The sequence below is a fragment of the Camelus dromedarius genome, chromosome 15 (genome assembly GCF_036321535.1).
Source record: "Camelus dromedarius isolate mCamDro1 chromosome 15, mCamDro1.pat, whole genome shotgun sequence".
Taxonomy (NCBI): Eukaryota; Metazoa; Chordata; class Mammalia; order Artiodactyla; family Camelidae; genus Camelus; species Camelus dromedarius.
This window is the reverse complement of record NC_087450.1, coordinates 24,888,886-24,911,904: the sequence shown is the minus strand read 5'-3', so window position 1 is coordinate 24,911,904 and position 23,019 is coordinate 24,888,886. Positions and strand designations below refer to the sequence as shown.

Genomic DNA, 23,019 nt, shown 5'->3' with positions numbered 1-23,019 from the left:
TAGCTCTGTGGGACTGTGACAGAGGTGACAGTCACATAAATATGTTTTCCACAGTTTTTAATTTTGAAAGAAAACTAATACCACTTGAGTATTTCTATTTTCTGGTATTAGATCAGGAAAGAAAACCATTTTTAAAGCATTTTCCCCAAAATCTTGGAATAAGGTAAGAACGGGGAAAACTTCTAGTGCTTTCTCTCAGCATCCGTCCTCAGGGAGGTGCTTTCCGAGGCCCTCAGGGCGGAGGGGTGGGGTTGGGGGGTAGTTGAGAGCTCTGACTGTGGCTCTGCTTTGCAGGTATTTAACAGTCCTCTTTCTAAGGAACATCAAGCTCTGAGAAGTGATTAAGCAAGTTTATAGAACCTAACATATTAAGTGAACTCCATTTAGGAGAATTTGGAATGTCATGTGCCGACCTGTAATGAACATCCAAGCCCTACCTGGTTTGCCTAATAGTGTATTTGATAAGGACAAAATAAGCTCCAATTTAATGTAATTTCTAATCAGTTAATATTTAGTCAAACAATAAAATACAACATTAAGCATATCTCTAACTATATTTTATAGTAGTTTACATAGCAATTGCTATGGGTTTTATATTTCTATATCATACATATCTTTTGCTGGGAAAAAAATGAAGATGAAAGTAAAATAGCTTACATGTTTGCCCTTTCTATGCTTGTTAGGAGAAATTACTTCAAAGAAATTATAAATGCCTTAGGTGTACTCTGTTTAATATTTACTCCCTCTAATCTATCCTCTGTGGACACCTTGACTTTTCATTCAGAAATACAACTCGGTCTGTGTCTTTACAGAAAAACATCTATATCCTTAGCAAGCTGTACAAGACGCTTCCCCATCTAGTCATGGCTCCATGACCCATATTAATCTGTAGGAGTCTCCCACTCTGTCTGTTGTCTCCACGTTGTTAGTTCAGGTATTTCAGCCACCATTCTCTTTTTGTTAATAACATACCATAAGTAAGTTCGCCTAACAGCTTTCAGTAGTATAAAACTCATTTACACATGAGGAAAAATCGTTCCTTGAATTACCATGTTGGAGTTACTAAACCTATTGAAAAGACTTAATACCATTGGTAAATATTATGTCGTATTTAATTCTGGATGTCATCACTTCCCAGCAAGAGAGCCAATAAAATTTCAGCATTCATTAATAACTTTGATTTGGATCACAAAAGCCAAATTTTACATTTTGATCTATATTCAGATTGTTCTTTGCCATAGGGAAAAAAAGAATTATTGTTTCTAGTTCCTTGGGCATTTTTCAAACACTTTCATAATCTTATTAATTTAGAATTGATACATAGTCATTACAGAATTTTGAAAATAACTTGAAAACAAGCAAAGAAAAAAGGAAAGAAAGTAATCATATTTCAGGAGATAACCACTGTTACCACTTGGTACATCTTTCAAATACTTTTCTGTCTCTATATGTTTACATATAGAAGTGAGGTCATATTATACATCTTGTTTTGCAACTTGCTTTTAAAAAACTTAATGCCATATTACAAGTATCTTAATTAGTAAAAATTCATCTTCATGTTTTTAATGGCTATTATTCCTTTATATGGAAATACAGTAACTTATTTAACCAAATCCTAATTATTGGACATTTAAATTGCTTGAACTATTTTCCTGTTACATACAATGAACATCGTTCAGGCAAAATCTTTACCTACATCATCAATGATACCTTAGGATAAATTTTTCAGACTAGAATCACTGAGTCACATTTTATTAATCTAATTAGGCAAACATGCAAGATGTACAAAAATTCAAAAGGAACAATAGGATAATCAGTGAAAAGTAAGCCACCCTCCTCTCCTTTCCTTTAAATATTCTTCTCCCTCCTGGGAGGCAGCTACTTTTAGTACTTTCATTTGTTTTTGCAGAACAGATTGTTCTGCAAATTGTATATGTCATACATTTATAAGCTTATACATATAAATCACTTAGTATATTCATATTAAGAAATTAATAAAATGGCTTCAATAGTGAAATTTGTTTTATAATTTTATATGCTAGATAATCATAGGCAGACAGCTTTCTACAATAAGGCAACATTGAGTTATTTCAGTTCTGTATTACCACTTTAGACTTTACTTTTAAGTCACTTATCAGCTACTATAATTTTATCTTCATTGGACACTTTTAGAACTTTTTATTACAGAAGACTTCAGAAAGTAGCATAATATAATGAAGCCCCAACTACCCACCTTGTATCTACATTTTAAGGCCCTTAACAATGCCAATTTTTCCTCTGTAAAAGGTTTTCGCTGATTTATGCTCCTATCTACATATAAGATTGATATGATCTTCATTTTCGCATTGCTGCATTTTATAGCCACTGCATCCAGTATTATATGCATATCTTTTAAATTAAGAGTAACTTGGTGGTAGGGATGGAAAGTGAAAGGAAAAATAAGGCATAGTAACTTCTGTTGCAATGTGACAACTGCTTTAACCTAGCCGGTCAACTTAGTATAGCTTCCTGATTCAATGTATTTGGAAGAATTGTGAGAACACATGCAGGACCTGTAGGGGAGAGGTCTGGGATTGATTAGCAGTGTCTACTACGGGAAGAAGGGGGAAGATTGTTGGCATTCGTGCCATAGTTTTCTGATTCTGCTTTAGCTTATATGCATAGCAGCATGCTTCTGTAGCATTCTTTTGCTTAGTAGCATAAAAATGAATTTGATTTATTGTAAGATGATGAGACACTTCTGCTTACCTACAGATTCCCCAGTGCCTGCCATTATAGTTACAAGTTTTTTTTTTTTTAAATAAGTTTCTCTTTTGAAATGAATTCAATGATGTTGGTCCATATGTAAAGAGGATGCTCCTTCACCATCATTAGGGATGCACGTGCAAGGGTTGTGTCCTGAGAAGCAGGAAAGGATAGCCTATGCCCAATCACAACGCTTGATGTGGCTCCAAGCAGTATGAATTTGTTGAATTCTGTGGTGTGGTTTGTGGTCATGGATCAGAGAAAGTAACTGACCCATAATCAATCAAACCCCAAATCTTATCACTTGAAATTTCACGTTCACACCTACTGAGCTAACTAGCCACAACAAACGTAAATTCAAAAACCAATATGAAGTATAGCAAGTAGTTGAGAGCTGCTATTTCAGGAACCAATGGATTAGTATATCTGGAAGGCATCTTGGAGATCGTTTAGACCAGGGATTGGCAAACTACATCCCATGGGCCAAATACAGCCTACTGCTTGTTTGTGGAAATAAAGTTGTATTGTAATAGTCAGGTCCATCTGTTGCTGTACTAAGGCTGCTTTTGTGCTCCAAAAGCAGAGTTGAATCATTCTGACAGACTATAAGACCACAGAGCCTAAAACATTTATTATCTGGCCCTAGATAGAAAAAGTTTGCCAACCTCTGATTTAAACCAACCTTTTCATTTTAGAGATGTGAAAAGTAGGAATCAAATAGGTGAGTAACTTGAGGACAGAGCTGGCAAAATTCCGCAGATCCCCAGTGTCAGGATCCTGAGCTATAATCTCTTGAAGTTTCTATAAGATGGGGTGCATTTTTATATCTTCTGGAAGCCCTACTCCACTTTCTCAGGAAGGGAGGCACTCCCTCCTTCACTATCTTCCAGGCTAGCAGCAGTGAGGACAGAATGAAAACACTCTCCTGTCCTCACACAACACTTGACACATTCCTTCATCAAATTTATCATGTAATTGATAATTGTAATCATTGGCTTTTCCCACTAGTCTGAGTGTACTGGGGGCAGGGACTATGCCATATTTGTCTTTGGAGCCCAGATGTCTGACACAGGTTACAAAATAGATACCTAATAACTACGTGCTCCCTGGTTTGCATTTGCCACCTCATCTTCTGTGGCTATTTTAAGATAAACGTCAAGTATTGTGAAGACAAAATGCAAATGTTGTGACTTTTTTTCTATTCCTAACCAAGACACCCCCCCCCCCAACATAGGAGCTGTCCCAAGCCAATTACTATTGATAGGAAGGCAACACATCTCAAATCTTTTCATTGCACCTGCTAAGTAATGGCCCCCAGCCTCAGAGCCAATCTTGACCTGTGTTCCTGGAAAACAGACAAGAGCCTGATGTAAATCCAGTGTAATAAGGATGGAAGAGAGATGAAAGATGGTTGAAATTAATGGGACATGGTTGATTGTGCACAGATGTTGAGAGTCTGACTTCCCAGGTTCTGTCCAATTTCAGAACGTAGGAGGAAGAGCACATTGGAAGAGGGACGTGCCGGTGGGCACTGGAGTTGGGTGGAAGTGGGTATAGTCAATCAAATGGGGAGACTCAGTACATAGTAGATTATATGAATCTGGAGCTTTTGTGCTAAGTCAAGGTTTAGATGAAATCATTCCAAGAGTAGCGATGAAGACAACAAGGGATTAAGAGCAGAAACATAGAGATCACCAAAGTAAGGACTGAACAAAGAAAGAGGAACTCCCGCTGAGGAGGAGCCCCTGGAGACGGAGGAGGAAGACGAAAAGTTGTCCCAGAAGTGTAGGTGGAGAGAAGGAGAAATACCAAGATGAGGGCAAAAAATATGATGCTTTGAATTTAGTGATTTGGAGGTTTCTGGTAACCTTCTGTCTCTCAGATCAATCCTCCTTTCACTTACTGACAACTGGAAATATTTTGCAAGTAAAAGAAAACTTTTCTTATATGTCAGTCACAAAGTATAAAGCTGGTAGAAAAGATAATTTGCTTTTATACAAATTTGTTCAACAACTACCTTTTCTAGAATGTGCTGGCTTGAGTAGTTTTATATGATAGGCCTACACTAAAATATAGCCTTAAGATATGGTTTGTAAACACCATACAATGAGTGATAGGTTTTTCTTTGTCTCCGCCCTAGAAACAAGGACGTACTGGAATATGTTTCAGTGTAATCCAGGTGTCCAGAGAGTTTCCTCAGGACAGGAACAAAGCCACTGTAAAGAAAACCATCAGCTCAGTAACCTGTGTGAGGCAATGATGTGTTAAGTGCAAAGCAGTGGATTGTGTAGAGTTTTTTTTAAAAGGAGATCAATATCACCATTTCACTGTTTTCTAGGGAAGAGGGTTTTATCATTATATATATTCTAGACCAAAATATGCCTAAACTGGAGAAAGAACAATCTATTGTATTTTCTCTCATTAGTGTGCTTCCCTAGTCAGAAAATTCTTATATAAATGGATGATATGTTGGCCAATACAGCACCCAGTATAAATGAATACGTGGTATTGTATTTTATAAACTGAACTCCTATGAATTTGGTTAGCATCCATGTGTTCCCCTGAATTTGATCATTTCATAGAAAGCTTTTAAGATCAGTTTCCTAGACCACTGAAGGCCGTTGGCATCTCCACCAACGTAATGATGCCTCATAGGATTCTACAGGAGACAGCTAGCTAGTTTCTTTTTCTCTTTGATGTAAGTTCAGCTATAGCAGGAAATAGTGTGATCAGAAGAGGCTCCCAAACAGTCTTCATCAGGATGATTATCACATCCAACAGTACTTTCTAGACCCGGTGTCAGGGAGTCTGGTTTCTTCCACAGCAGGACTCATGTTCTGGCTTTAGCTTCATGGTATATACTTCTGAGACTTCAGACTTTTAATTCTGTTCAGATACAAACATCACTCTGGTGAGTCTGGCTTTATATGCTTGGTTTGAATGGCCTCATCTGAGAGTCATTTTGAAAACTAAGTATGACAACCGTTTACTATCTAAGTAGCTTTCAATTCAAAAGAGGGAGATGGAGTTAATTAACTTGCATTTTGAGTCTAGTAGGAGACGTTCTTTAATCAGTCTATTAATGGCTTCAGAGAAATAAGCACATTTTAGAATGCAATATTCAAATTACGTAGAATTTTACCTCAGAGGAGGGGGCTCATTACATGTATGTCAGCCTCTTCCATTAAATCCTTTTCTCTTCTTTCATTTTGTCAACTCCCACCTAGATAGGTAACTTGGATATACTGATGTCCTTTTATTTAAGATTAATCTAGCTGTTAGAATTGTTGTATTTTTCATAAAGAAATCTAATTTAAGTCATCCAACAAGCAGTTACTATTTAAATTTATTGTCAGGTGGCACCACTTACGAGCTGAAATGGTGTTCTTACCTCCTATCATGAACTTCCATATGAATGGAGTCACAGGCTTACATTTAAAGATAAAACACCTTCCTAGGGGAAAATCAGAATCTTAAGATATTTTTTTAAACCCTTGTTAGTTCAAAACATAAGCCACTTCCCAACCATGAGACATATCCATAAAGAAGAGTTTAACTATTTTCATTTTCTTATCAGATAGTTACCGGTATTCTGAAAGCCTGCATCTTCAGAGTTAACAACATGTAGTGCAGTGAGCTCTGTCACAGACGATCCCTTTGAAACACAGCCCAACAGTCTTCCTTCCATTAGTCTAATTTTTCTGATTTTCCACCTATCAAATCTCCTGTTTTATCTATGGTACTTGTCATTAGCTGCCTCTCCATACTGCCTTCGAAGTGTTCTTTTGATTCAAGTCTGCACAAATTATTTCAAAGTGACTGTCACGGAGAGGCTTTGTGAATTGTCTTTAAAGCCAGCGCGGGCATCTCTGCTAGGCTTCTCCGCCCGCAGCCGCAGCAAAGCGCTGCAGGGGGCCCCGCATCAGCACCGGGGCATCAGCACCCGGCGGGCGGGAGGCTGGATCCTGCCCGTAGCTGCCCTGGTCCCCGAGGTCGCGGCTGAGAGCTCTTAGTCCCCATGTTCAAGGCCCGAGTCAGGAGGGTGGCTGCGGAGACTGCTGCCTTGTAGATACGTGGTTTTTAATGGCCTCAGAACGACGCATGTCTCGCTGTAATGGAAAAGGTATCTAGCTAAGTCGAAAAAAACTGGAACTAAATCTCCACATCCGCTTCCAATAATCTCCTTTATAAAAATCAAGGAAACAGTCTCAAGAAGAAAAAGAAAACAAAATAAAACTCTCACCTCACTTTGTTCCCAATATGATTTAAAGTGATTTGTAAGGCTGCATAAGACTGTAACAAGTTTAGTTTTTCACATTTAAAAGTGAAAGAGGATAAAAAAACAAGGGTGGGGACATAAAATAGAGCCAGGAACAAGGCTTTTAAAAAATGTCTAAAATAATGGCCTCCACTCTGGGTGGGTCACAGTTTGGCTCTAAAATCAAGCAGTCCTTCTATCAGCTAATGGCATCACCCCCCAAACTCAATCTGCTTATGAGCATTTTGCTGGGAGGTGGAGAGGTCACAGTGAGGGGTGAAAATACAGGCGAGTCTGGCCAGCTCCCTTCTCCTTTGGCTCCATGTAGGAGGAGGTTTTAGCATACTCAGAATAGAAAACATCCTAGACCGTGTGTCCTTAAAGCAACCCTCCCCAACTATTGTTCTGAGACAAGGCGTTTGTAAATATTGGAAAGCACTGAATTCAGAATTGAGGGAGGCTTGGCTTGCCAAGAACCTTAAAAGTTGTGTAAAGCTGCTCCTTCAGTTAGACAGCTCAAGAGCTTGATCTGTTCTTGCTGTCTCCTAAAACCATCCTAATCGGGCTTCCACCCCAACCACGTTGTTGAAACTTGCTAAAGTCCCCAAAGCACTCTTCATTTCAGATTTTACTTGGGTCTTAGCAGCATTTGGAAGTCGACTTCTCTTTCCTTCTTAATATACTGTGTCCTTAGTTTTGCTATCGCCGCACTTTGTGGTTATTTCTCTCTTCGCTGGTCATTCCTTCTTGGGTCCCCCATCTACTTCTTTTCCACCTGACCCTTCAATGTTAGTGTTTCTTGGGATTCTGTTCTAGTGCTGAGAAGAACTCCAGGTCTGAGAGAGTTCACAAAAGTGTTGCTATCATGCAGACCAGGAAAAAAATACCTCTGATCTCCGGCGTCCCACACTGTAGAGTTTCACGAAGTTGTTGTAAACTGAATAGTAACAGGGGTAGACATGGTGTGTTGCCTTGCTCAACCTCTGTTCCAAACGCCTTCTGGTGCCTTTCCTTTACTGCAGGCTCTGGAGAGCCAGGAGCTATGTTTCTCGGACTCTCTTGCAGGTAGTTTCAAATGCAAGTCCTCATGTGAAGTTTGAATTTGGAACCAAGTTGGGTGAGGAGAGAAGCAGCCGGGCCTGAGTCATCCATTTAGCTGGGGTGAGGATAGAGCAGACATTACCTGGCTCTGGAGCCTACAATGCTGGGAGGGGCTTCCTGACTCTTGGACTGTGGTTAGGGTAGTGTGTTCATAAAGGTGGCAGCCTCCTGATTCCTGGCAGTTCCTCTAATGCGCCTCTCAGAAAAAAATTGTCCAAGGCTTGAAAATGGAGATTAGAGGGTGTCTTTCAGGGAGGTTCTGGGTATTGTCTAATGGAACTTCCAGGAATTTTTAGAATTCTATACGGATGTGCACCTTTGACCAATTTCCTGTTGACCAGGCTATTTTACAACCACATTAAGGTAGAAATTTACTTGAAGCAAACGACACAAATGCAAATACTTTTTGTCCCTAGCAAAACAAATTTCTGATATGCAGTCGACTTTTGCCCTAAAAGAGATAATCCCAAACCTTCCTTTTTCATTGCCCTAAAACTACATTAATGTAGGAACCACTAGCCACGTGCTGCTGTTGAGCATCTGTGGCAAGTTTGAATGCAGATGTGTTGTAAGTGTAAAACACACTGCAGATTTCAGACTCGATATAAAAAAGTATGTGAAATCTCATTCATCTTATTTATATGGATTACATCTTAATATTTTGGATATATTGAACTAAGTACAATATATTGTTAAAATTAATTTCACCCATTTATTTTTATCTTTTTAATGTGGCACCTCAAAAATTTTAAATTACACTTGAGGTTCACATAACAGTACTATTGGACAGTGCTACCCAGTGAATTTTAACTAGTTTTGCATCTATTAGCAAGTTGAGTTCAGCATTCCTGATTGTATGCATGAATATGTGTGTGTGTCTATATTCTCCTTTGAACTAGACATAACATCTTCCAGGTTCCATCATTAATTAATGTGTTGAATAGAAATCTTTGACATAAATTGTATATTTGCATGAGAATCACAGTTTTAACATTTTATACGTCAGCAGCCAATTCTAGAGTTACTCCAATAGGCCCATCCAAATCCGTTCTTCTAGCCCTTCCAGTGATTTTGTAAGAACCTAATTCCCTATATTAAATCCATTGTGAAATAACTAAGGTGGTTTTCATTACCTGCTACTGCACCCTGACTGATACAAGAGCTAAAAATATGAGTGCTTACTATTTTCTAGATAGTGTTAAATGCTTAACACAGACTCTCTTCTTTAATCTTCTTATCAACTCTAATCCTTTGGATAACTCATTGAAGTGAGTATTATCCCATTTTAAAGATGAGGAATCTGGTCTCAGCTGAATTATGGATGTCCTGGGATTCCCTCGATAATCACTGAACTCTTCACTAATCATGGGCTACATATCTAACAGAAACTTTGGACATTATATCAAAATACCTTTAACATGCTTGTATTGAGAATAAAGAAGTACATGGTATTATCTGTCTACATGTAACCGAGTTAGAAAGCTTGCTAAAGGAAGTGTTAGAGCAGGCAGACAGCTAGATATGAGCAGAGAAAGGGGAACACAGACCAAATGGCAGGAATTGGGCAGAAAGGAGGGGCACAAGCCAAATGCAGGACACCACACATCATGTAAGCAGCAGGGGTCCCTGAGCAGAGAAAGAAAAGCAGGAACCTTGGGGCTGATAAGGGATCATGCTTTTTGGGGTGACAAGTGGCCTGGAGAAGAACAAAGAAAGGTGAGAAAAGGCAGGAATTTCCAGTGTCTGAATGTAACCTTTTGCTCATTATGCCCTCATTTCAATAAAATTAGCCTTGCAGATCAGAAGTACCCATCATGCACCAATGCCATGACACTTCCCATCCAAAAAGAACAAAAATCCCTCCTCCCTTTGGGAAGGTGGAGTTGAGATAATAATCAGGGAATAGGACCCCAAACCCTTCCCTCCCCAATGAATATTCCACCCATTCATTTTTACACCCTATGTAGCTAACTTGCCAAAGAAACTCAGGGCAGCCACTCACCTGAGCCTGCCCGCTCTCCTCTGAGAGTGTACTATCCATCCTTTAATAAATCCTCACTTTACCTTTTTTAACCTCTAATTCTTGTCTCTTAATTCTTTCTGGGATGGGACAAGAACCTGGAACACCAGTTGCATCTATCGGCAACAAAAGGAGAATAGCAAAAATATTATATCCTATCCTTCCATTATTAATGCTTGTTTGAAAGCTTGAAATGAGCAGGCAACTCAATATTTTCCAGCAGGCACCACGTTAGCTTTTAATTCATTAGCTGTCTTTTCCGGCTGTCTGCTTTCTTGCTCTGGTCTACATTTTATACTGGTGCTGCAGAGATCTGAACGGAAGGAGTATGCTGCCCCACTTTAGTCCTAGGAAGTAGAACTGCTATGAATTATTAACAGTATCGGCTTTCTAGTGCTTTAATTTCACCTCTTTGTTTCAGAGAATGACATTAGTTAAATGGGATTTTTTTTTTTTTAACCATGGCAGGAGCTTACTACATTTTGTAGGAAACACTGACTTGAGTTATAGAGAAGACAGTCCTATGTTGATTTCCACCTCTGCGTGCGATGGGTTCTCCATACATTCCACTCCTCCTGTATCCTTGCTCAGTGATAGGTTAATAGACACATTTTCAAACTGAGCTCTTCAGAGCCCTTGGGATTCCCCAGCGGTACCTGAAGTGCAGTTGGGGAAGGAGAGAGGCCTGAGGGGGAGGTTCTAAACACCCCCATCCCCCAACCATTCCCTTGCTTCAGAGAAGCACTTTACGCCTGCTTTAAGCATTAAGCTTTTGTGCAAGATTATACTGGAGGAAGGGATTCTTCTCTTTAAAAAGCTTAGAAATCCTGAATTAATGCAACAAGTCAACAAATAGTAGATCTTTGTACACCTTTGGGATACTAAGAAAAATGTCTAAGGATTTTTATTCGATAATCACAATATGCATGAGCACGTACAACCAACCAGGCGCTGAACCTGACTGAGCCGGCGGCACGCCAAGTGACTGGGTTTGCAGGATAGATCTGGCCCCCTGGTGGTGGTGTCATAGTCACCCTGAACTCCAGGTGACATCAGTTACCATGTTTATTTCTGTCATGAGTCAACTCATAACCACAAGAAACACAGTAAAATTTGGGGGCTGGCAAAATAAGTGGACAGATTCTTCAGATAAACTTGGATCACATGCTTATATTCAGGGTATTAGGTCAGATCCATAGGCCTCCAACTTCCTTTGAGATTGAATGTTATTATTTGAGTTATTTCCTAGAGAGCTGCCATGAATAAAACATTTACTCACTCTCTGTACTAGAAGCAACAGCTTCTTCACCTCTCAAAGAGTCTAAGAAGTATACTTCGAAAGTTTTGCTTTGTGTGAGATAAAATGAAACAGTTAACAGGTCACACTGAGGGTTCCTTTCTGTGTGTGGACAGTGTAGGACCCTAGAAACAGCCCTCCCTCTCCTGGGTGGAAGCTGTAGCCCTGAGGAAGGCAGGCAGGTGTCCGCAACCCACTTCTCTCAGTCAGTATTCCTTGAGTGCCCACTATCACCGGGCATCCTACTAGATGCTGGAGCTACAATAGTAAGACTCTGACCCTGCCTTCTTAAAATCTGCATTCTAATGTGGAGGAGGCTCTTAGCGAACACATAAACAACTCCATAGACAGAGCAATTATTGAAAGTGGGAATCCCCATCATGCACACAATGGGGTGGGGGTGGGGACCTTTCTAAATAGGAGCAGTCAGAGAAGAAGGGTCTCTGGGAGGGCAAAAGCCTAAGTACATTTGAGAAGGCCACAGCTGGCCTGTTTGCTGGCTGCCAAGCCATAAATGTGTGGCACTTACTGCGCTTGACAGCTAAATGTGTGCCATCTGTACCCAAGAATTAGAGAATGCTGTGGAAACCCTGAGGGGACCAATAGTCGGTGACGACTTGAATAGAAACAGAAAAACACAGCATAGTTACTTTATGGAATGAATAGATTTTTCCCTTGGTCACCGAACATTTATCAGCTTCTTCTGAATGCAGAGATGGCCTGAAGAATACTTAAAAGTAGTATGTGCAAGATCATTATCCTTTAGCACACCGTCAAAGTTCACAGCTGTGTGTGATCCATTTCCAACATGTAAGAAATGCACCCAATGAAATTCCTTCCATTATTTCTTTCTAATGGTTAAAGGCAACATGGTTTTAGTAAAAGAACTAAGCTTTACAAAAATTGGTTTCATTTTCAACATCCCTACCTAAGGCTTTTACAGCAAAGTGAAGGGAGGACACGGTTGTCAAGTAACAGGACTTCTGTCAATGTAATTTTCCAACTTACATTCTTATTCTTTCATTTTTATATGTTGAACCCTCTTATTTTTTTGGCTTTTAAAGCCTCCCAGTGGATCATGTTTCTTAAATAAAAATACCTAGAAGATACATGCACACAGAGCAGATTCAGATTTACAGCAGCAATAATAGACTTCAGTCTCTTTAAGCAAATATAATTCACCCATCCATCCAACCATCCATTCAACATTTATTGAGACTATGAAACTAATACGTAAAATGTGCTGGTTAGAGCATGCATTAGTGTATTATGATCGTGCTGGACGCACACTGGCCATGATTCATCCTTTCTCTGCATAGTTACTGTAGCAAGTCTCTCTAAAAGGCATGTAAGCAGCCAAAATGCGGCTAGAGAGACTAAAATAAAGAGCAATTTGAAATTATTCGGTCAGTGGGATAAGAATTGACTAACAATGAACTCTGGAAAAATACATGAGGTGGTGTACCGAGGCACCCCAAAGAAAAGAAAAGAAAAACTACTGTACCACCAAGGAAGTTCAGTGAGGCATCTGCTTACAAGATGAGGAATCAGTCGTTTCCCTCTATACCCATTTAAAAACATGGATTAAAAAGCATCTTGTTCAAAATAGCAAGAAAAATAGAACATACCTAATTATAAACTCACCAAGAAATACACAGGACCTGAATTTTAATGAGGAGCATAAAGACGTGAACAAAAGTAGACAAAACTGTTACTCTTGATGGTAAGATTCAATGTTGATAGAATGTCAGTTCTCTCCGACTTATTTTAAGATTTAAAAGGAGATTTGAAGGGATTGGGCAGAATTATGCTAAAATCTAGTAGACTGAGACAGGGACATTTAGAAATAGAATAATGAGGTGGGGGGGGTGCAGGGACTGCAGGACATGAAAATATATTCTCAGGCTATGATCATTGTCTTTGGTTAATCCCTACGCCAGTACCAAACGATCAATGAAGCTAAACAGAATACCTAGGATGTAGATTCAGGCATGTATACAGTTTTAGTATTAATCATAGTTGTGCTGGGAAAAATATCTAGCCATCAAAACCAAGTCATCTTTTTCATATAATGCAATCACACCATTCCAAATGGATTAAAGATTTAAATATATAGGATAAAGTCATACTTTTAAAGACGGTTACATTTTGAACAAATGCATTTACTCTGTTCCTTCCTAAACCCTACTTAAGTATGAATAAAGTGGATTCTTAAAAAGGTGTAAAAACCTATAAGAACCAAGAATGGGGGAGAAAACTGTAGCAACAAAACTTTGGCAATTAGGAAGCAGATGATCTAGTGGTAACGCAGACCTACATTATAAACCTGCAGTGCGGGGAGCAGAGAAATGGCCCATTTAACACTGCGGAAGCCCGCCAAAGCTCAGGGCGATGGAAGTGGGCAAAAAGATGGGGTTAAAAATAGGAGGACTAACTCAAAATTTACTAAGCAGTTATTCCCCACCCAACATTGGGGTACAGCTGTCCTCCAGGCGCAAGGCAGAGTTTCATACTCAAGAGTGGAGGATCTTACAGGTGCAAAGATACAGGTTGTACTGAAAACAGACATATTCAGTGAAGGTTACACTAACTTGCCACTTCAAACTTTCCAATATTTGACGTTTCCTAAGCAGATGGCGTTTCATTATTTCTATTTTTAAATTAGGAGTAAGAGTGAGAATATATTTATTGTCCATTTTATAGTTTTTGTCCATTTTTCTATTGGGTGGCCATCTTTTACATTGATTTTTAAGTGCTCTTTGTATATAAAGAAAAATGCAAATAAGTTTTCCAGTTTGTTGTTTGTTTTGGCTTTGCTTAAGACATTTTTTTGATGATTCAAAAGTATTACATTTCAATAGTTAACATTGTCAATATTTCTTATGCTTTTTGGTTTCCTGTCATGCTTAAAGTGGCATTCCCATTTGAAAAATTGAATAGTATTTTCTTTAAAACTGAGCCCAAATGCCAATGCTGTCAAAAAGATAACCCTAAGAAATGGCCAGAATTTAACCCCCTAGTTCCTCTCTCTCCCTTTATAGAATCACAGTGCACAGCACATTCTGCCTTTTTATATTATTATTATTCAAACTTTTCTTAGACTGTTAAGTCACTAAGGGAAGGAAAGCATTGTAAGTATCTACGTACTCACTCCAGTATCTAGAATATAGCTTGCATATAGTGCTACTTAAATACATATTGAATTAATGGGTACTGTTTGATTATGTGGTTCTTTTTCACACTAAGGGTGAGTAAAAAAATCTCTCATCCCAATCATATCCACACTAATTAGACATAAAATTGTGTAAAAATCTGTGACTAATTACTTTTTGGCTAGGAGAATTCTTATTTCTGCCGTTTCCAGATTGGAAGAGCAGCACATGAAGTCTGAGGTCTTAGGGCTTGTCAGGTGACAGGTGACCAGAACACTCCTAGGTGAGTAGGCAGGTCAGGCAGGATGGTTCCTAGCGAAAGGGGTGGCATGTGTGGAGCCATCTCTCTCTCACCTCCCCCCCCAACACACACAGTGTAAACAGAGTGGAATCACCTAACAGCATGACCCGCCTACCCCTACCAAAGGCATAAATTTCTCCTTGGCCGTAGGTCTGGCCAGTGAAGAAGTTCTTGATGTAGACCAGCTAGAAGGAGGCAGTCGGGCTCTTAACTAGTTAAATACATTGACTTAAAACTCAAGTGGATTAGTCATTGCAGCACCGATGGCCACTACTCCTGGTCATAAATTCACTGGTTCCAGTTCCTCCCATTCTCTCTTGAGCCCGTTCAAACATGACTTTCACTCTACCAACACTGCTCTTGTCAGGGTCCCTAACCTCCGTGTTGCTAAATGCAGTGGTCACTTCTCAGTCCTCACCTTACTTGATGTGCCAGCAGCATTGCCCCGGCTGATCTGCCTCTGTTCCCAGGGGCTTCATTTGACTCCCAGGACATGAGTTTTCTCCCACCTCACTGCATGCTTTCTTCTCATTTGCTGACTTCTACTTCCTGAGCTCTTAACATTGGGGTGCCTTAAGGTGCAGTCTTTGGACCACTTTCCTTTTCCATCTATGTTCATGTTCTTGGTGATTCCAATCTTACTGGCTTTCAATACCACCTATCTGCAGACAAAGTCCAGATTTTCTCTCTCCAGCCAGATTCATAAATCCAACCACCTACTCAACATCTCATTTAGATGTTTAACAGATATCTCAAATTTAACATTCCAAGACTGAACTGATCTTTCCCCCTAATCTGCTCTTCTCACAGTCTTTCCCTTTCAGTGACAATCCCATCCTACTAGTTTTTCAAACCAGTAACCCTGGTGTCATCCTTCTGTCCTCTCACCCATATCCAATCTGTCAGCAAATCTATTGCCCGTACCTTCAAAATACATCCAGAGTCTGATCACTTGTCACCACCACCACTGCTACTACCCTGGGCAAGTTATTTCTCTCTTCTGTGTCTCTTTCCTCATCAATATCCTGGGAGGAATAGTGGACTATAGCTTACATGGTTAATGTGTGGATTAAAGGAAATAGGATATGTGAAGAATTTAGCACAGTGCTGAGCCAACAGGTAGTGCTCCATAAATGTTAGCTTTTATTATTTCTGGCCTTTTCTTTTCTAGAAGGTGTCAAAGAGATTTGACTGATAAAACTAAAGCCATCAGCCCATTTTATAGTAACTTTATTCTTCAACACATAAAATTTTTTATTTTTAAGGTTTCAACTGAAAGAGTAAAGAAATTGTGTTACTGTACTGATGGCTTAGCTTCTGAAAAAGAAAAGTGAAAATTTACCTGGGAAAACTGTTACAAATAAGAACTAAGAAAGGGGTTAAAACAAACTACTGTTTATAAAATAAATAAAAATCTTTCAGTAGAAAGATTTTAGAAAATCCATAACAGTATCTGAGGTATCAGCAATATTACAATAATCTTGGATTATATATGAAGCATCTCAGGTCAGTACCCAAAAGCATAAATTAGACACATGGAGAACACTAATACAGTAAGAAAAACCATTGCACTGTATAAGCAGAAAAAGTATCAGAACATTAAATTTGTCCCTTTAATGCAATTGCTTTGCTAATATATGTGCTAAGAAATGGTTTTTGAATAGGTAAGAAAAAAGGTTAATCTAATTTTATTTTAATGTTTATGGTGGGAAAAAATCACATTTATTCTTTATTCCTTCTCTCTCTCATTCTGCACATAAATGTATAAAACATCTGCCATGTGCTGGGTAAGGAAAAAACCCACAGTGAATTGTTTTTATTAGTTACCGCTTTGTAAAAATATTTTTATCCTTTTGCATACAAGAACTAGGTAATAATGGCCTTGGATGTTTTAAGAGGGAAATAACCCCATTATGAAATTATCAGAAATTGACTATGCTTAGTTTGTTTTTAGCTTTCCTTTGTTTACATTTAATTTTATGTTAAACTCTTGGTATTCTGATATAAAAATTTTTACATTGTAGATACACATATATATTTCACATTATATGCAAAGTTTCCTTAGTAAAAGTAAACTCCCATTGTTACCTATTGTGGGATCATTTTAGCTTGTCTGTATACTTAAATGCTAATTTTTATTCAATTTTTTTCCTTTGTAGGAAATCCTGGCTGAGCAAGGTTGGAAGTCCTAGTTCTCGTATTGACCGCACCAATTTTTCCAATGAAAAAAGCATCTCTAAACTTGAATACTCTAATTTTAGTATTCGATATTAATATGAGAAATTATACTGTATGATAGACATTGTACTCTTAAGTCTATAGACTAAAATAATAGCAGAGTAGGTTAAAAAACGGAACTTTCTGCTCTGAAAGCTGTAACATTGTCACTACAAGTGTCTGATGCTGAGATAGTTTTACTCAGCTGTGTTTTAAACAAGCAAAAACTTAGCATTCTAAAATTTAAAATGTCATTACAAAATATTTAATATGAATATTTAATTTAAACAATATTGTCTCATGGAATCTTTAATTCTAATGAATATTATGGCATGTATGTTATTTGGCTGGACATAATAATAAAGTTAACCATTTAAAATTATTTTTAGGTTCCGTTGTCTGAATTGAATTCTAAAATCTGAAAAATAATTTGTTGTTAAAGTTGAGTAATTTGTTTAATAACAATTACAAACAAAAATAACCAGTAGTTAGATATAAATGTCTACGTGATGACCAACCGTATAGCCATAAAATCAATAGAGTTAATTTTAAACCTCTGGTTAAATGAGAATATGATTTGGTACTTAGGTTGGAGCTAGTTAATGCTTTCTGTGAACAGTATTGCTCTCTGTAGTGAACAGATGAGTAGAGAAGCCACAGTGTTAGTACAGTCAGCAGCAAGGTTTATGGCGACAACCATCTGCAATGGATGTCCTATGAACCAGAAAGTAACTGAGAGTCTAAATAAATCATACTGTCCCCATACTTGGCCTACCATCTGAGGATTTTCACATTTGGATGATAATTAAGCAGTATTCTAAGGGAAAGGTTTATTTCTATACTACAGAATTACACTCTTGAAAAAGGAAGACCTTTAACTCAAAGTACTGAGGAATTTCAAATGTTGTAGGTAATACTTACATATCCCTTCGATGATTTCCAAAATTTTATAATATATCCATTAAAATAAATTTCAGTGGAATTTAATACATAAAGCAAGTGGAAAAGGACAACTAGCATGATTAGAAAGCTTGGGGGGGGGGGTCACTCGAGCCCTGCACACTTGGTCTCACTTTCCCTCTGCAATTGTCCAATAATTTCAAATGCCTTGGAAATACAGGCTAGAAACCACCGTTCTATCTATGGAACAAATCTCTACTGCTATACTCCATGGCATGGAGAAAGAATTCAGGCCTCTCTTTTCTACCTGCTGCAAAATTAGAGGTAAGAGAAGGAGATAGGCTGAGTTTTTTTCACTTGAATGGTTAACTCGATGATAATATTGATATCAAATATATGTATGTATATGTGTGTGTATATATATGTGTATATATAATATATGTACACAAAGACAACACAACATTAGACAATGACAAAGATTTTTTTTTTTAACTCTCCAAATACACTTGAATAAAGAACTTTCCCATTGTTTCAATACCATTGCCATGTTAAGGAGAATCTATTGTGATACTCTGGATTTTGCTCTCCTTTTATTTCCCCACTCCTGCTTCAAGGAAGGTAGACAAGTCTGAGTTCCCTTACCTCAGGGAGGGTTTTGGTACCAGATCCCCTGAAGACAACTTTCTTTCCAAGGTTTCATTTTATTTTTATTTTATTTTTTTAATGGAGGTACTGGAGATTGAATCCCGGACCTCGTGCATGCTAAGCAAGCGCTCTATCATTGAATTATATACTCCCACCCCCACCAGGTTTCATTTTAAAGAGAGCATTATGCTGTGAGTTGAAAGACAAACACCAGACCTTAAGTGCATGAAAGAGAAGCAGAAGTGGCAAGAGCCGAGGGGACGAGATTATCCAAGGCTTTGGAAAGGGACCAAGTGCAGTAGAGTTCCCAAGAAATGGAGACCTGCACCTTTCTCTCCAACAGCACCTCTGGGGGATGGCCAAACCTGAGACAGGGAGCAGCTGTGGCCTACCCAGAGAAGCTGGATCCCAGGCCCAGGGACTCCCAGCCCTCGCGTGATTCCGGCTCCCGAAAAGTGCTGCAAAGCATCCTGACTCCGAGGGACCATGGTGGCTTGGATGGTAGTCCTGGTAACTGGTACGGAGAGGAGACCAGATCTTCCCTAAATGCTCTCTCTGCATTTTCCTTTACATGATCCTTCTGAGAGAGGGTGCAAAGCACCAGGGATGAAAGATTTAACTTCCCATCTCCCAGACAAGCTGGGGCTTGAAGCAGGCTCATTTTGACTTAGACATTTCTTACACAGTCAAGTTGAAAATAAAATCTGTATCTCTTTACACACAGAAAGGCTGAATGATTTTAGAAAAATATAATCTCAGAAGTGACACCAATATGTCACTATTTATTAGCCTGATTTCCTCTGGTGGTTCCCTTCCCTACTCTTTATTTTAAAAATCACACTGTGCTGGCACTATCTTCTAACTGCACAAAGTGAATCACATTAGTCAAGGTTGCTTAATGATGAATACATAACCAAGTTCTATTACTGGATGAAAAATGTAGGTAATGAGTAAAAGTGGGTGTGCATGAACTGATAGAAAACAAGAGGGAAAAAAAGGTAAAGCAATTTTAAAAATTGTTATAGGGACCAGACAGCACATCTTAACAATAACTTTAGAATGTCAAATTTCATACTGAACTTAACATAGGGACTTTTAAATTTCAGTATCATCTTTCAGATAACAGCAAACCTTGATAGGTTTTAATTTTGCCAGAATTAGGCATTTTAAAACATAAGAAAAAAAACTGAGCAAAAGATGGGAATCGACCTTAGTGACCATCAACCAGGAATATCAACACTCTACATGCCCACACCCTCCTCAAGGAATAGATCAGTATTAGGGGGATATGATTTGTAAAAACATTTAACTATTTTTCACAGTTACATAAAAATACCTAGCTTTTAAAAAAGCCAACTCAAGAAGTAAGGCTCAGTAGAATCTTCTAGGCTGGGGGGAAGATGCACAAGACAGACCCTGTGGCAGGCGGGGCACAGAGAAGCAACAGGGGTGTGGTAGAAACAGATGTTCTTTACTTGGAAGTCCATGGACTTCTAAGCTTGAGAAAAAGCAATTCAAGTTTCATCTGAGACTGGGAATTTCTAAGTACAGTGGAGTTCCCTGCAGCCTGAAGAAGGCTTGTGCTTCAAAAGGGGGGGGGGGGAGCTGTGTTAACAAAGTGCAGAGAAGCATGAGGGAGCAAACTAACCAGCAGGCGGGGGAACTAACAGGTGCGGGTTACTATGGCAACAACACCCACTAGTGTGACTTTGCTGGAAGCTGGTCACCATTTTCACAACAAAAGATTTTCAATTTTGTCTACTGAAGGAATTTTTCAGAAGCATGTGTCTCTGAACTCCTAGAGACAATAGAAAAAAAAAACAATCCACTTCCAAAAAGGAGCTTGTATTTGGAAGTATAGAGTCCAGTCCACAAATATTTTTTCATATAGTAGCTCTCCCGGGCCTCCATTAAAACAGATATCAAAGAATGTTCACTACTTGTTAAAAGAACAAGATTTTCAAATCTGGAACTAATTTCAGGAACTGGAAATAGGCAGCATGGTGTGGTAGAGAATATTATTTTGGTCTAGGAATCAGAAGACCTGCATTCTGGGCTCCGCCCACCCACTCATTAGCTGTGTGCCCAGGTAGCCTCAGTTGCAAAGTCAAGAAGTTGGACTGCATTGGGACGTCTCATAGGATTCCAGTAAGAAAGACACCTTCCAGGAGGTGGTACCAGAAGACTACAGAGGGAAGTTAGGAAGATGGGCGGCTGAGAGCCCCAGTCAGAGCAGCCCTACTCTCATCTCTTTCATTTATTAAGATTCTCCAAAAGACATACTGAGAAGAATTCCACCTCAAAACAACAACAACAAAGACACTGAATTTAGTACCTGGGGTCTTTTCTAAATTTCTACACACGCTAAAGTCAAATGCATTGCTTAGTCTCTTGACTAATTTTGTCACGCCAGTGTGGTATGTATACTCTACCTGTAGCCATTTCCATTTTTGTGACAAGTGACTATTGGAATGTTGGAAATAAATTCTTATTTTTATAGTGACTGTGATAAAGATCCATGGTAACTAAAATATTTCTGAAATTGATACTCTGTTGTCTTTTGTTTCTATTGTGATGTTACCAAAATAAAACATATACAAAAGGAAACATAAATACATAATTGGAGGCTTAATTAAAAAGTGTTTTATAAGCATATCCTGGAGATTTTAACCTAAATTTTAGAATTATGCGTAAAAGCTAAGTTTCCTTTTCTTAATAGGTTCAAGTGATTTTGAATAAAACCCAAGTCTGAAAAAATTTTAAATTTTAGAATTAAAACATCTAGTTATGTGTGATCTCATTAGAAGATTTTTCTATAGAAAGTGGGGTCTTCCTCTTCTAGAGAGCACGATTTATGCTCTTTCCTCTGCTGAAAGGTCAGTATACAGTCTGGTTGGATGTCCAAGACACATCTTTCACCCTCAAACTAAGTTTTTCTTTCATTAGTTTTATTCTCCATGTTGGCACAATGAACTCTACAAGAAGCAGCGGATACAAGTTTCCAATATGGTGTCTTTTTTTTTCTTCTAGTTTTTTTTTTTTAAACAAATACTAGAAGACATAGAAATAGAAAATGCAGGCAGTTCATTGTATTGGAAATGACGTTTCTGTTTCAAAACAACTCTGAAGAGCAAGGATCATAGTCAGCCATTTGGTCATTTGCAAGCATTAAGGCAGAGCTTCTACTGAATTCAGTGCAGATTAATCTGGATTAAGAACTTGCCTACAATATTTAATCAGGAAATTGGCATAAAGTGACTAGAAGGTATGTACCATTATTTCTGAGATGCAGTGTTTACAACAACCAGAAAAAAGTGAAACAAATCCTTCTTCTCGGGTATTATTTTCCAAGGTAGCAACAGAAGAATGGGAAAGATCCATCCAATAGGAAACAATAATTGATGGTGCAGAACTGAGAATGGCAGGGACAGCATCCTTGAGACACAGCATCTAGGCATCTGGACAGTTTGACTATGGTAATAGGCAGGAAGGTAGAGGACGTACTTGACACAAATATGGGTAGGTAGGTAGATGCCTCCACTCCCTCCTCTGATCCCAACTATTACTCTCTGTCCAACGACTGGGGATAATAAAACTCTGAAATCACAGCACACAGGGAAGAGAAGGAACAGGTAGTGGAGGTTGGGAAGTCCTGTTACTTAAAGCATGGAAGCTGATGCAACGTAGCTTTATAAATGTTCTTTTTATAATTATTTATAAATTATTTTATACATCCTATATCTATGATGTATTTCATTTTTTTATTATATAAATTAAGGCTCCAGGAAATCTCATAGCAAAACAACAACAAAAACCTGGATAGGGCAGATCAACCATTCAAAGGCTTTAGACCTGAGAGGGATACACTCTGTTGGCAATAATAAAAAATTATTTAAAAAAAATTTTAAAAATAGCAAAACATAATAAAATATATGGATTAACTGAAATATAAAAATTATATTCTGAAGAACAGACAACACACACATACTCACATTCTAAGCTATGGACAGACTATAGGAAACCCAAAAGAGGACAGGAGAATTGTAATCCATTCTAGAATTAGTAACTGGCAAATCTCATTAGCATTATAGAGCAGTGATTGTCAAACCCAGCTGATTATTACTTTGGAAGCATTTTTGGTGGGGTGGGAGGAGGTAATTTGGTTTTTATTTGTTTATTTATTTAAATGGGGGTAGTGGGGATTGAATCCAGGACCTTGCATATGTTAAGCATGCACTCTACCACTGAGCTATACCTTCCCCCACTCAGGAGCATTTGAAATAGAATTATTACTAGGCTCCACCCCAGACCTAATGACCTCTTCCATGGGTTTTGTCCCTGAAACTGCATGTTTAAAGATGTCCTCAGGTGATTTTGACAATC

The 23,019-nt window shown here is 38.5% G+C and overlaps 1 protein-coding gene across 4 annotated transcripts in view; it reads left to right on the top strand.

The window, feature by feature from the left end:
- ACYP2 (acylphosphatase 2) overlaps positions 1-17,473 on the top strand; it is a 146,150-nt gene extending 128,677 nt beyond the window's left edge. For 3 of the 4 annotated variants that reach the window (XM_064494488.1, XM_010989734.3, XM_010989735.3), the window contains one exon: positions 17,034-17,473. In XM_064494488.1, coding sequence (XP_064350558.1) covers positions 17,034-17,148 — 115 coding nt within the window. In that variant the 3' untranslated portion in view covers positions 17,149-17,473. The remainder of the gene's footprint in view (positions 1-17,033) is intronic. The other variant, XM_031467032.2, reaches the window with a different exon arrangement.
- The last annotated feature ends 5,546 nt before the right edge of the window (positions 17,474-23,019 follow it).